We start from the raw sequence: 14,982 nt of genomic DNA on the forward strand, positions 1-14,982 counted from the left end.
ATGATGGATCCTTTTCTGGGACAAAGGGAAATGTGTTGCCTCTTGATTTCCTGTTCTATGTGATGACCTGCTTTTGACTCAGATACCCAAATCAGAGTGATTTGTCAAATAGTCATTATAATGCTACAACAATGACACATTAGAATGAGGCTTGTGTTGATGAGTTAGCATTCTTTAATTATGATCCATTCTCCCGCTGGTTCCTATTCTACGATTTGTACATCTTTACTGCTAATCTGCACATTGGTGAATAGGTTTTTTCAGCGTTATCTGCTTTGTTTCACCGTGTCATCAGAGTTCACACCACTACAGGCTACTGAGGGGAAGTCAAAATAATTACATCACATAATCTCCACAGTCAGCAGACAGAAAGTGATGGAAGCAACTGCACAAACCGGCCAATCAGATGGCAGCATGATGGGGAACATTGAGCTATCTCTTCTTTCCCTCCACGATTCAGTCAAACTGATTTAACACCTGACTTTCAGGACATACATCACCATCCACCCACATCCAGAGCTTTTATAATCCTACATAAAATGGGATGGGTTGCACTTTGGCTGCAGGGCAGTCTTTCTTCAGGGTGGCCCAGATTTCCTGGATATGCCCCAAATTTAGAAATGAAATAATCTAATATTTTAATCAAACCAATGCTAATCAGTTAGAGCACCTCTAACAGCACAATGATTTAAAAAGATGATGAAAGTACAAAAAATGCTATGCCAGCACAGTGCCATGGCACATTGTAATGCAAAAGAATAAGACCTCTGTTCAATTGAATCCAAAGAAAAATGACTAAATCCTGAAATAGAATACTAAGAATAGAAAGTGTCAGAAGCAGCTTGGAGAAAGGTTTTATGGTTGGTTGGGATTGAGCTCTCTGTCACACACAGATACAGAGAACAGTAATAGGCTTTGAATATATTTTAAATCTTTGAAGAATGATCTCCTTTAAAAGCACACCGCCATGGTTATTGATGGCTATGTAATCAGCAGACATTGTAAATCCCACCCAAAATGTTTTCGGAAGCTTGTGGCAAGGCATTTCTGTCCACCAAATGTCCTACCAAACTGTCATTTTCTGACAAGCTGTAACTTGCAAACGAACATTCAAAAAGACAGACAGGCAGGAAAAACACTTTCTGATTAATTGGTGTAGACATCAACTGAACAAACGTGGTCTAATATTACACACTGTTTCTCTGTGGCAGTATTTGATCGATGTTTGTATCAGAGTGTATTTTGATCCGAATGAGGCATGGAGTTGCTGCTTTGTAGAAACCCAGGAACTTGTTTTTCCAGCGAGTCCCCCCAACACATATTGTCCCCTGCAGCTCTTTCATCTCAGAAAAATAGCCCCAGAAATTCTTTTTTTCCCCACAAGATTGCTCAACTTGAACAGGAAAAAAACAAACATCTGTTAATTGCAGTTTGGTGAAAAACAATGTGTTCCATTTCCCCTCTGGAATAGACTATCTTCATATCCTTAAAGAAAACCTCCTAGGAAGCATGCATGGAACCAGCACAACAGGACATCCCGAGGCTATCAGAGCCGGTCTGCAGCATCAGCATTTAGAAGAGGGGGCAGGTAAATGCTATTGTCATAATTAATGCTTGGAGTTATTCTATAATTAAATGCTTAAGGGAACATTTTAATTTCAGCCACTATGCCCCCCAGAACTGTCTATCTGCTCATTCTTAGTCCATGTCACCAACAACTACAACTGTAAAAGACAGAGGAACAGGAAAATGACTGCAAACTGAAAAAATCAGTTGACTTACGGAAAAATGAATTAGAAGCCACTTGAGTGAAAAGTGAAAAACATTATAATTGTGTTCCAATGAGATTTGCTTCTGACTTTTCACTTTTTCCTTTCAATCTGTAGATCAATCAATAATGAAAATAATAGTTGCTCGCAGCCCTGATGCAAACTCATCATTAAATAGACCAGGGTTTCTTTTAGTAAGCAGACAATGCTACTTATTAAGCCACAAAGTCATCACTCACTCAAACTAACTTCTGTAAAATCAGTGGCACTGCGTTAGGTCTTGACTACTCTTGATTTCAGAGATATCTATAGTTGTATATTTTACATATCTGCATATGTTGTTATGTTTTCGGGGTAATCTGTCCTGAGTAAACCCTTTATATGAGAGCATTGAACTTTGTGTGATTATGAACAGTTTAATTAAAATCTGTAAGTTTTATAAATGTTAACCTTTGCAATCATGTAGAATGTAGGATCTTTCCTGAGACATTTAGTCAGAGTCAATTTAGTTATTGTTCCATGAAACCGTACACTGTCACCGGAAATGGCCAGCCATAGTTTGATAGTGATAAAACCATTGAGTCACTCTACAGTCTATGTAATTCAGGCCCTATAAACCAAAATATGATAATAATAATAATAATAATAATATTGAACATTTTGGTTAGTGCAAGTTTTATTGTGATTTGTAATTGTCCTTACACTGCTTGGTCTTGCAGCAAATGTACTGCAGTGAGTTGTCTGTGTATGTGATATGATTGTGAAGTTAGTGCCTCGACATGAAGAAGCTGCCTACTCTCACTAACCATAGTCTCATCATGTTTTTAACTTCTTTTTAGAAAATATAATTAGAAAGCTTTAACCATTAATACTCTGTATGTTGGATCTAAATGGAGCCGTCATATGTGTGCTGCTTTATCTCTGGGCATCTTTATAATTTCACCATCTTTTGGTTCTGCTGGAAGCGTTCAATATTAACAGAGACAACAACTATTGCAATTTAAAGTAAAGTGCTTATGCTGCACATTGCTCCTAATCTGCCTCTTATCAGCATACTTCAAACAGAAATACACCAGGTATTAATATTTCCATTCTTCCACTGCATTGTTGTTGTTCTGCGGGTCAGTAGAAATGGAAAATCTATTAGTTCCTGTCCATACAGTCGCTAGATGGCGCACTGCCTAATTTCTGTTTTTTCTTTTTAAATCGCATCTTCGCTGCACATTCTTTAAACCTTTACCAAGATGAAAAATAAAGCTGATGTGGGCGACAGTAAGGGCCCTATCCCAGCACGCGTGTTACCTTCACGTACTCACAAGTGTATGTTTATAACACGGCTGTTTATTTACTTGGCTCTTTCACATGGCTGCTGTTGTTTATCAGCCACGAATAATACACGCTTATTATGGCAAAAATGCAGCAGTGGATAACACAAGGATTCATTGCATGGCATATAATTAAAAAAAACATACACAGGAAGACATTGAGGAGTCGCTTTATCTGTGCTGTGAGCCCAAGCTGACCAACACGTAGTGCTTTGACAGCGGCTGCACTGAGCATGACGGGGTCTCAGGCTGCAGGCCGACCGGAGCAAACCGCTGTTATAAGTACCTCTACTGAACAGAAACGTCACTTACATCAAGTGTGGCAGTCCCGTGGTGTTTTCCTCATTTATGCGCAGCGGAATGACAAATCCTCATGTCTGTAGGTGCCCGCGTAGTAGCCGACGAGCCGCAGCGTTGGTATGCTCCAGATGTGTAACACCTTCCGTGCCTTGCTCATGAATTTAAAATAAAATAAATAAATAAATAAAGAGCTGGCTTGGATAGAAGGTGCACAGCTCTGCCGGAGTTCAGATGGACATATGAATTAATTCATGTCATCAGGAGTGCTTGGCTAACTCAGCTTGCGTCACGTCTGAGCGTGTGTCACTCTGAGCTGCGGTGCGCGTGTGAGGAGACACTGACGGGGGGAGGAGGGGGGGTGGGCTCTATTGTCTCTGCTGTGGATGACATCATCCCAGACCAATGGCGGTGCACACGGGACGAGGGGGCTCGGGGGGCGAGTACGCAGCACGTGTGGGCTGGGGGGGGGTGTTTAACAATATGCAACACACTTTAAAACACTTATGGTGTGAAATGAGGCTACAAAAGGCTGTCATCATTTTCTAATTAATAAATATATATCAATATCACTTGTGATTTTGATCCTGAAATAACGGTTATCGTTGTAATGGCCGTTTTAATAATGTCCAAAGTTCCTATAGGCCACTTAGTCTGCAATGTATCTTGGTTCTGACTCGTGTTCCAATTAATTCCAAACCTCTGGTGAAGACCCAAGGTGGGAGGCAGGAAAAACTTGAACGAGGGTTTATTCAAAAATAAGTACAAAGTTACTGCAGGTGATTTTCATCCACAATACATCTCATCCGATCCAATACCGACTTGAAGTTTTGATATAACACGTAACACTAAACACGTAACACGTAACACAATCAAAACTTATTGAGATCCAATCTTGCAGACTTCCAGCATCTAACTAGCCTAGCATAGCTCCAAAAACTCCGCCTTGAAAGCTGCGTTTAAAGCCCTAATTCCATGTTGGAAATAGGAACACCTAGCATTTTATATCAAAAAGTAGTAAACAGAAACATAACCTTAGCATAATCCACCTATATCACTGTATACAAAACTATACAAAAATGATAGTATAAATGAAATAATACTTAGCACCATGTAATATGTCAAGCCAGCATAAACATTTTCCCCAAATATGACTGCGTACTTAATTGGCTCTTATAATCGTAGAGGAATAGTTTTTAAAATGTGCTTTCTTTTTTCAAGTATTTTTTTTAGTGTTGTAGCAGCAAAGGCTTCAAAAGATTAAAAGACACTAAAGGAAAAAACATGTTTTTTTTAATGGATTGGTGAAGTTGAATGGTTTTGCCTGATTCGCCTTCTAACTAACTTATACTTCTGCACTACTTCTCTCTTCTTATTCCACTACATTTATATATATCAGTTTATCATCCAACCAGAAGGTTAAAACAGTAGGCTAGTTATGCAAAAAAAAATAATGAGCAAATAACCAACAAGCTAAAGAGTATGAACAGTATACAGTATAAGAACAGAAGTATATACAATGCATAGGAATAATAGAAGTAATGTCAATAGTGAGATGTGAGATAACATGTGGCGGTATGATATAAACGATATACTATAAATTAGATATGTCCACAATGGACAGAAGTATAAATACATACATGTGTGAAAGTATATATAATGCAGGCAAGTGTACAGTACTGAGTGAGTCAGACTCCCAGGATTCATTCTTCTCCTATGAAGCCTTTTGATAATTTAAGTACAATTTGATTTCTTGGGTGACATTTAAAAAGGAGGACACTGTTATTGCTATGAATAAAATATCTGAGTATTTCTTTCATGAGTCTTCAGCACTAAAATGACAAAGCCTTGTAACAAATTAAAGGAGGGTGAAAGAAATATCTACTTCTCATAAAGATATTCCATTTCGACAATGTTGTGTTCATTCTGAAATGTATTCTCTGCAGTTCACAGACACACACACACACACACACACACACACACACACACACACACACACACACACACACACACACACACACACACACACACACACACACACACACACACACACACACACACACACACACACACACACACAGATGTCATGCTGAGCAGGAAATAATCAGGACAAATCATGTAGTAACATAGACAATTATCTTAGCAGTTGAATTGTGAAAGCAGAGACATTTAGCCATGCTTGGGGGTTACAAATATCCTAATATAAAAGGTTTCTCTGATGGCTGGACATTCCCTCCCCCTTTCAGCTTTTTTGCTCTTAGACAAAATTGCATTGTCATCAAGAACCCTATGTGGATCGTTCTCTGTTGTTTCACCACCTTTGTTTCTATCTAATCAGGTAATAGACATGCGCTTGTTTTTCAAATACTCGGGTGTGCATCTGTGTTTTGTATTCTTCTAACACCTTTTGTGTGTTCCCACAGTCATATAAGTATATGGAAGCAACTGGGACCTCTCCAAGTAGCAGTCCACTTTCCATATTTCAAGTCTGTTCGGGAGTACGGTGGGTGGCTATGTTGCGTTTGATAGACGGACTTTTTCCATTCTCCTGTTTTTACGTGCATAAACCTGAGCCCTTTGCGAATAAATTGCAAAAAAGTTTAGTAGTTTGGCTGAGGTGAAAAAGTTGGTATATCGACAAAAGCAATAATACAACTAAGTGTATTTCAAACAGATCTAGCAAATAAATTAAACTCTGCTGTAATCACAAAACATTGCATCTGATCACTTTAATACCTAAAACAAACCGAAATATCTGAAATAGTCATCCATTAGCGCCCTCTACTGCAATGGGCTGGACAAGTGGTGATTTCATAATGCATAACCTGATCAATAATTAATAAGCGTACATTTGACAGACTTTGCTAATTTTCAGGTTCGTATTTGTATTTTGTGTCTCTACTGTGACATGTTTACATGCTTTAATGTTCAAAAAGGTCTTTGTTTTTCTCATTCTGCCTGTGCTGCAGCACCTCTTTTTACCTTGTCTGAAACAAGCGCCCAGTCTGCTCTAATTGGTTAGCTGGCCTGTTGTGGATTATCAATAGCTAACCTGCCCCTTTGTCCCAATATCACGTACAATATGTTGGAGCGCTAGCCAATAGAAGCACAAGTGTTACATAATGATGTCAGGAAGTAAATACTATTTGATACCATTGGTGCCGCTTCTAATGTGTCAGCTTAAGTTATAGAGCATCTTTGTTACAACTGAAAACTCCCCTATCATGGCTTTCAGAAGTTACAATAGAAAAGCACACACGCATTTGTGTGTGCTTTTCTATTGTAACTTCTGAAATGTGTGATTCACAGCCTCCTGTCAGATAATCACAGCTTGTCCGTCTGGCATTTCTATTACAGAAACTACTAATACTTGACACATTGTTCAATGTGTCTGCGACCTTACTTACACTGAAGACACTTTATATACCAGCCTAATTTAGGCCCATTCACAGCTATGTCTGTAATTCGCAAAGAGAGGTTTACAGTTTCCCACATTAACAGCATTTCACATCCCAGTGTGCAATGATGAGTTAACCTAACGGTATTATCACATTCTCACCCGCATCGCAAATGAGTAACATGAGTGTGTTTAAAAAACATCCGTAAATCTTTTGATGTGTCTAATTAACCACAGCACTGATACGTGTAAGCTAGATGTTATTTATGATAACAAAAAGTATCCGTAATATATTTTATCAGTCTTAATAACCCATTATTTGTTGCTGAAATGATCCGACATGTCCTCAAGAAATGTATCGGTTCCTGATGTGTCTTGTGCAACCAAGATTTATTGTGAGTGGTTCATACTTAGCGTAGTTCTCCTTCATTTTAGTGCAGCAGGAACAGAAGGATGGGGATGAATTTCAATAAGCTCCTATAATTTCTGTTCAGTAAGTTAGCTCACGATCTGTGGCCAAAGATCTGTTAATCCATCCGGTCCCGGGAGGTGTAAGTGACACCTCCTGTTAGCATATTCAAGTAGCAAACCTTGTATAGAGGATTGTTTTAGGTCTACTAACTTAAAATATGCAGATGAAAGTATATGAAAAATATGAGTTACTTGTGAAAAACAATCGTAGGGCGGGGTTTGTGTAGATAAGCGTCTTTGTGATTTAGAGGATACAAGATTATTTCAGAAAATGTCAAACTATTGGTTCAAACACATCATAAGATAAGACAATCCTTTATTAGTCCCACAGCAGGAACTTGTGCAGTGTTACAGCAGCAGAGGGGATAGTGCAATAACATGAAGTGTCTATACAAAAAAAGCAAGACACAATTAAAGCTGCAAGCAGCAATCAACGGGCCTTCGCTAGTCAGTGCACGTCGGGGCACTTCAAGGACACCGAATGGCCGATTGTGACTAACCGATCCGTATCATCGACCCGATGTGTTTCGCTGATGAAATGATTATCTCACTACGTTTCCCATGGGAATCAGAATTTCCAAACCAAACCAAACACACACACACACACACACACACACACACACACACACACACACACACACACACACACACACACACACACACACACACACACACACACACACACACACACACACACTAATATATGCATTAAGAATAGTTAAGGAAACAACAACAAACTCTGCATGAAAGAGCTGGACAGTCCTGTCACTGAAGGTTGGGTGAGTCTCCCCTCCTCCTGATGGGCCATAAAGGGGAGGGATGAAAGCATCAACAAAGAGCACACTGTCTACTTCAAATCTTTCAAAGATTCATAGAAATTCAACTAAGTCACTCATGTTCACCATACTCCATCTTCATGTATTTCCAACCCTCTGCATGCTTTCCCTGCATGTCCAAGTCTCAAAATGTTAATACTGCTTACAATCGATATTTCAAAAAATCATAGAAATTCAACAAAATAATTACCTGTGATCAAAAAAAAACTATAGATGTCTTCAAGGCATGGTAGAGTAGACGCGAGTTAAAGCATTTCTTTGCTCATGGCAAAAGACAGTTATTCACCGCTGTTAAGCAACTATCCAACAGCAAATAATTTAGCCGCTGAGGGGCAAAATGCAGGGCGTTCCGTCAGACACGCCAAATCAACAGTAAATAAGCACAGCCCAAGTTGTAGGTTAATCCAGTTTATTGATTCCCGTTGAAAGATGGTACAAAGTTGTGATGCAGTTTAAACAGCTATCTTCTGCGATTGATGCGGTCAACAGAAATTAACGCTTCCTGTTTTTCTCCAATATATTTTTATATAAGGGTCCCCCTTATATCATTTTATTTTTTTGATAATGGTCCCCCCTTATAAAAAAAATCGTTTTTCCCAAAGTAGCTGTTATTCTACGTAAAAAAGTATCGGTATTGGCAATACTGGCCCTGTATGTACTTGGTATCGGATCGATACCCAATTTTGCAGTATCGCCCACCCATCCTCAATACTGTGAAATGGTAGAGCTGGGAAATACACATGACCAATAATAATCCAATATTTGTAAGCCTTCAAATCAAATAAAGAGATGTCTTTGGATGGAGCAATATGTTAGGCCTGCCAGCAGCATTACAATGTACTGGTAATGGAGTTATTTTTTCAAACTTGCACACTAGGCGTGTTAAAAAAAAAAGAAAATCCATAGGACAGGAAGTTCTGCAGCTTCATCTGTTCATCTGTTTGTGGTTTATTTATTCATAACAGTCCTCAGACCCTCACATCACACAGTGGACACAACCTTTATTATAACCCTGCTAAGTAGTTGACAGAGCATGGAACGTCTTTCTTAGAGTTCTAAGAATGCATACAACCCAAAATGCCCTTTTTATTTTCTCTTTTTTAAAAGTGACAAATTGTCCACAATAAATAATGATTATCTACCTCAGAGGAGGTTCATTTCCCAGTTAATGCGTTTGGAATTAGTACATCTTAATGGCTGCTATAAAGAAGGCGATGAGCAAAGTGATGACATAATTATCCTACCCCAAACTTCTCTCTATTTCAAATTATATTCTGTGATGGGTTGCTGCTGCTGAGCATGAGGTTGAATTATAATCGTGTTGACACCTGAAGATATCATAACAGTGCTCAGAGGTTTCTTTCATAGTTTCCCTTTGATGACTTAATGAAAGCCATTTCATAATTTCTATCCTGTAAATCTACTTTATATTTAAATTCCTCTATACATTCAAAGGGAAATAGGATCATTTCAGCCATTTTGGCAGTCATCGCGGCAGTAAATTGACAGGCACTGGCAGACTGTCAAGGATGGTGGATAACTGCTGTGCACCAGGTTGCACAAATAGGCGTGGGAAAAAGAAAGGTGTATCGTATTATCGCATTCCTAAAGACGCGGAGAGGAGGGAGAAGTGGATTGGAGCGATTAAAAGAGCCAGGAGCCTTCAGAAAAAGACTGAAAGATGGGACCCCCCGGCCGTTGGCTTTCGCTTATGCAGTGATCACTTCATATCAGGTGGGTGAAGGAATACAGTACAATGCTACAAAAAGTTTCTGGTCAGTTTAATTAAATTTAATTAGTTTAATTTAAGAAGTAGCACCCAGTTATTATAGCTAACGGACACTGTGATGTCCCTTTTTAACTCAACAAGTGTGGCTCTGGCGCAGCCTAGCCAGTTAGCAAGTTAGCTTGTAGCAAGCTAGTGGTAAACAAACCCGTGTTGAAATATTCCTTCTTATTTTGTAGGGAGAAAGAGTGATAATCCGTTGAGTCCGGATTTTATCCCCTCAATTTTCGATTACCTTCCATCTCCAGAGAAGAGGAGACATAAAACGAGACTGGAGGTTTTTAACAGAAGGCAGAAGGCTAAACTGCACAAAGTAGAGCAGGCAAAGATATCTGCAGAAGCCATCCGTCAAAGGTGGGTAGATCAAACTCCTGTCTGATTACATGTTGGGTCTACTTGTGATCGGTGTGTTATTCAGATTATTTTATTTCAAATAGTTAACTGCCGTGATATGGTTATAAACAATAACGTCACACCAGTCATTTAATGAAGGCTAATATCATATGATTTCCATTAAACATGTCAAACTGTAAACATGTAAACATGTCAAACTGCCATCAGTATTGTATGCATGAAAGCTTATTTTGCTGCTTCTGTGTTTTCATCAGGACATCAACTGATGCAGCCCCAGAAGACCATATCACAGAGCCTTTGAAGGAGCCCCCCATCACAGATCCGTTGGAAGACTCAGCCGATGATCCTGTCCAGCCTGAACCAGTAACACCACCATGCACCTCTGAAACCTGCTGTACCCGCATCCAGAGTCTTGAGCAAGAATGCCAAGCTCTAAGGGCTGAAAATGTGTTGTTAAGGGAAAAGATTAATAGGAAGACCCTGACAGAGATTAGTTTAAATAACAATGATAAAAAGGTGAATGTCCTCACTGGGCTGGCAACCTATGCATGTCTCATGACCATTTTTCAATATCTGGCTCCATTTCTCAAAGTTAAATCATCAATAACATGTTTTCAACAATACATGTTGACTTTGATGAAGCTTCGAATGAACTTAACATTTGACTTTTTGGGTTTTTATTTTGGCATCGACCCAACTACTGTCTCCAGGCACTTCAAAAACTGTGTTAATTTGATGTATTGTAGACTGGTGCCAAGCCTAGTGGTGTGGCCTGAAAGAGAATCTTTAAGAACATCTCTTCCATATGTATTTAGAAATGGTGACTACGAGAAGACTGTTTGTATCATTGATTGCTTTGAAATATTTCTAGAGAAACCAAGTAGATTGCGACCCAGTGCGCAGTGTTACTCAAGATACAAATCACATCACACCATGAAATATTTAATTGCCATTTGCCCTCAAGGTTCAATTTGTTTCATTTCTACTGGATGGGGAGGTCGCACCAGTGATAAGTTCATTACAGAACACAGTACTTTTTTACCTAATATTCTCCCAGGGGATGTTGTTTTGGCAGACAGGGGGTTTCTGGTGAAAGAGTCTGTTGAAAGGTGTCAGGCTGAATTAAAAATTCCAGCATTTACTCGTGGAAAAACACAGTTAGATCCTGCTGACATAGAGAATACAAGATCTCTAGCCTCTTTAAGGATTCACATCGAAAGAGTCATAGGAGTACTTCGTCAGAAATATACTATCTTACAAAGCACTGTGCCAATAACTTTCACAGACATAGAGAAAGAAAATGATGTTACTTATCTTGATAAAATTGTGAGTGTATGTTGTGGACTAACAAATGTACCTGATTCTGTGGTGCCCTTTGAGTGATGAATTTGTGCAAGTGTAAGTTTGTGTAAGTAAGTAAGACTAAGTAATTATGTTTTTTTTTTTTGAGCATTGATTAGTTTCCTACAACTAGGACACACCCACTGTTTCGGTACCCTTTTCATCCGAAGGCAGGTTTGGTGGAACCTCTTCACGGCACAGAACCCTGAGGCACAAACAAGCATATTCCCTGCCGCAGGTGCACGGCAGTAGCACCACTGTTGCTGGGGATCGGTGCTTGCAGTTGCTTGTTTTGGTGCAGAAAACCATTTGCCTAACAGCTCTGGGATGATGCATTTTAGGAAGAAGTCACGAGCAAGTTCAAGTTCTTTGAGAAAGAATTCTGGGTCAAATGTAATGCGTTCCACAAAGGGTGAATCACCTTCCTTTTCAGTCCACAGAATGAAATCACAGTATGCCAATTTGGTAACAAATAGCTGCATCTGCACTTGGTAGAAGTATGCATGGTCTCGCTTAAGTCTAATTTTTCCTAGGGAATCTTGTTCAAGGCAAAAGTGTGCAACAGAATTTACAGCTTCATTGACAGAAAGCTCCTTTGCAGAAAATGGGCACTTCATTTCTAAGACACCTGTACCACAGCAGCTACAGGACACATACCCATCAGGTGAGGCCCCGATAAATGGGTGCAGAGGTGAAATTCTAAATCCGGCTGGTCGCACCAGGACGTCTGTGTGTGATAGGCGATGCTGCATTTCGTAGTATTTTCTGGCCAGTTCTTCATTATTGCATCCCCATCTGAAGAAACAATGGAAATATGAGTTTTGGACAATAGTAATGCCACCCCACATTGCTACCTCCCTGCCCTTTACAAATGTTTAATGCTGTACTTGGTTTTACACTTCTTTTTAAAGAATAGCCTAGTACTTACTGCATTTACCCTCTCTGTTCATTCACCTCACACTAATTTTCTTGTACACCATATGTTGTACGTAAGTAAGTTAACACATACATAGAAGAGATTACACACTGCACACCCTATTTTAGTTTACAGGGAAATTCCAGCTGATTTCAACATGCAGTTGTAATGCTCACACACACTACCCTTGACTTGTCAGTACCTTCCTGAAGATGTGGCATATATCATCCCACATGATACAGCTGTATTGTAAGGTGTCTGCTGATGCACATGTCACAATGTTTCATACAATAAGTAATCAAATGCATATGCCCATTACTTTTGGGATGATGAACATCAGCTGACACCTTACAACAAGGCAGAAACTTTTGGGATGCTATTTGGAGTATGTTAGGATGTTCAACTGCATGTTGACATTGGCTGGAATTCTCTGCCCATGAATACCTGGTAGCCTCACTGCTGAAAACATGGGACTTTGGGTCACATATCTGTCTTATGAGAGACACGGCTGGCTTTCTGAGGTCTGTTCTTGTTGCTGCTCTGAAGGTAGATCCTGTCACCCTACCACTCCTTTGATCAAACCAAATTCTGGACTTGGACTGTGCTTGGGTCTCCTCCTCTACAATATCACTCTGAAAACATGGCAATCCAAACAGTTTCTCATTTACATTGCAAGATAGCGCACACACAGTACACGTGCACATAACATGGTAGATCTTAGATTTCAGTCATTAGTAAACAGAATATGTTATGTACCTGTTCTTCAGTGACAGTCAAGTCCTCAAATATTCCTTCTGCACGCTCTTGTAATTCAGCCAGGTTCAGGTCTCTTGCCTTCTTGTCATACAGACTGGTAAGGGGTTCAGGTAAATCTAGCTTGACAGCCTTGGGTACATAGGATGTGGCGTACCCGCGAACAACTGACAGGACTGCAGGTCTGCAGGACTTCCCATCTTGAGTCCGGCACTGTGAGAGATTTTGGTAGAACTGTGTTTGCTCAGCAGCAGTCAGGGGTGGGAAAGATGGGGGCGCAGAGGTACCCTTGGTGGAATTCCCCTTTTTATTTTGTTGAGTATGGTTGAATATGATGTCCTTGCCCTGCAGGTACTCCACATTCTTCGCAGCATCCTCACTGGGAGAGGCCCACTTGCATTTTTTGGATGTGCAGCTGATCTCCTCGTGCCTTGCGTTGTTTTTTTCCCCACAGACTGAAGAGAACAGCTGACACATGAGAGCAGCTCTCCCCGAGTCCCGCTGTGCAGTTGCAGTGGGCTCCCAGCACAACACCGTCGTTCCTCACCACCACCCATGGCTTTAGTTGACTTTCATTAAGCCTTTGGGAGTGATTAACCTATATGAAATTCCAAAACAGATAAATAAAGGTAAAAAACGCCAGCCACTTTGGTTGAGTACGATCAAAAATACAAACTAGCAAGTTACAGATGCACTGCAGTAGCTATCCAAGCTAAAAAACATGCTAACGTGACACTTCCGTAGCTAGCCAAGCTAATAAACAAACAATGCTAACGTGACACTGCCTATCAAACTGGAATAATTTAATACTTACCCTTGCAGTGATGATGCCGAAGTTTTTGGATGTAAGACTCCACAGTTGAATGTTGTTTACGAAGCCGGACTGACACCATTTGTAAGCCTCCAAGCTTTTGTACGCTCTGAGGGAGTCTCCTGAGTACACTGATGGAAAGCTTACAAGATAGCTGTGGATGTCTGCGTAGCGCAAGTCGGGTACATCGTCTTCAGAGCAGGAGGTTATGCTCTTGAAAAGCACACCGGGTGAATTATATGGGTCGCTTATATTTAATCTCTCTAATTTTGTACTATAAAGCCGAATTTCACTTGAATTAAAATGAGAAGTATACTCGCTCGGTAAGAAAACACTGGCACCGGTGGTCATGTTGACTGCCAAAATGGTGGCTCCCAACCAAAAGTCACGTGACCGCAGGAGCTCTATTCTGTATATTGTGTGTGTATAACTGTGTGTGTATTAAAAAAATATAAGCCACAGTGTAAAAAAGAATTTCCCACTAGGGGGATGAATAAAGGTTCATCTCTTTTCTCCATTTCTGTTATTTCTTAAGAGTTCCCTCCCCAAAAATATTTAGATGTTTCAATATAATTGTTAAAGAAGTCAAACAGGTAATGGAAATGGATGGGGTCGAAATATTGTTTTTGATCCTTGCAAAAAACATGACTTATCTCTTAACCCCCCCCCCCCCCACACACACACACACACACACACACACACACACAGACTTTTTATCTTGTGGCCGTAGATAGGAGATGGACCTGTACTGCAATAGTGATGGGCCCCATTGGAAACAGCTTTGCCTGGCAACCAAATGCATTGATCATTTGGCGGTAATGAGGCTTAATGATCATAATAATACTTGTAGCTTAATGTAGCTTGGAAACCTCCGGACTAAACTGTATATTGAGTCATTTAAACTAGCTCCACCTAGACGATATACA

General features: G+C 39.9%; 1 protein-coding gene and 1 long non-coding RNA gene across 3 annotated transcripts; one reads left to right on the forward strand and one right to left on the reverse strand.

Annotated features, from left to right (window-relative positions):
• Positions 1–9,580: 9,580 nt before the first annotated feature.
• Positions 9,581–11,622, forward strand: LOC134872791 (uncharacterized). Its single transcript, XM_063896225.1, has 3 exons — positions 9,581–9,829; positions 10,061–10,235; positions 10,490–11,622. The coding sequence occupies exons 1-3, from the start codon at positions 9,625–9,627 to the stop codon at positions 11,616–11,618; spliced, it is 1,509 nt and encodes a 502-aa protein (XP_063752295.1). The 5' UTR covers positions 9,581–9,624; the 3' UTR covers positions 11,619–11,622.
• On the reverse strand, positions 9,585–14,456 carry LOC134872792 (uncharacterized). Of its 2 annotated transcripts, none has more exons than XR_010166859.1 (3): positions 13,249–14,456; positions 11,278–13,124; positions 9,585–10,674 (listed from the first exon to the last, which is right to left on the reverse strand). It is a non-coding gene; the product is annotated as an uncharacterized LOC134872792 (long non-coding RNA). The 2 variants fall into 2 exon arrangements; XR_010166860.1 differs by having other exon boundaries at positions 9,588–13,124; positions 13,249–13,843; positions 14,060–14,456.
• Between the last annotated feature and the right edge of the window lie 526 nt (positions 14,457–14,982).

This window comes from Eleginops maclovinus, chromosome 11, assembly GCF_036324505.1.
Source record: "Eleginops maclovinus isolate JMC-PN-2008 ecotype Puerto Natales chromosome 11, JC_Emac_rtc_rv5, whole genome shotgun sequence".
In the NCBI taxonomy this organism is placed as follows: domain Eukaryota; kingdom Metazoa; phylum Chordata; class Actinopteri; order Perciformes; family Eleginopidae; genus Eleginops; species Eleginops maclovinus.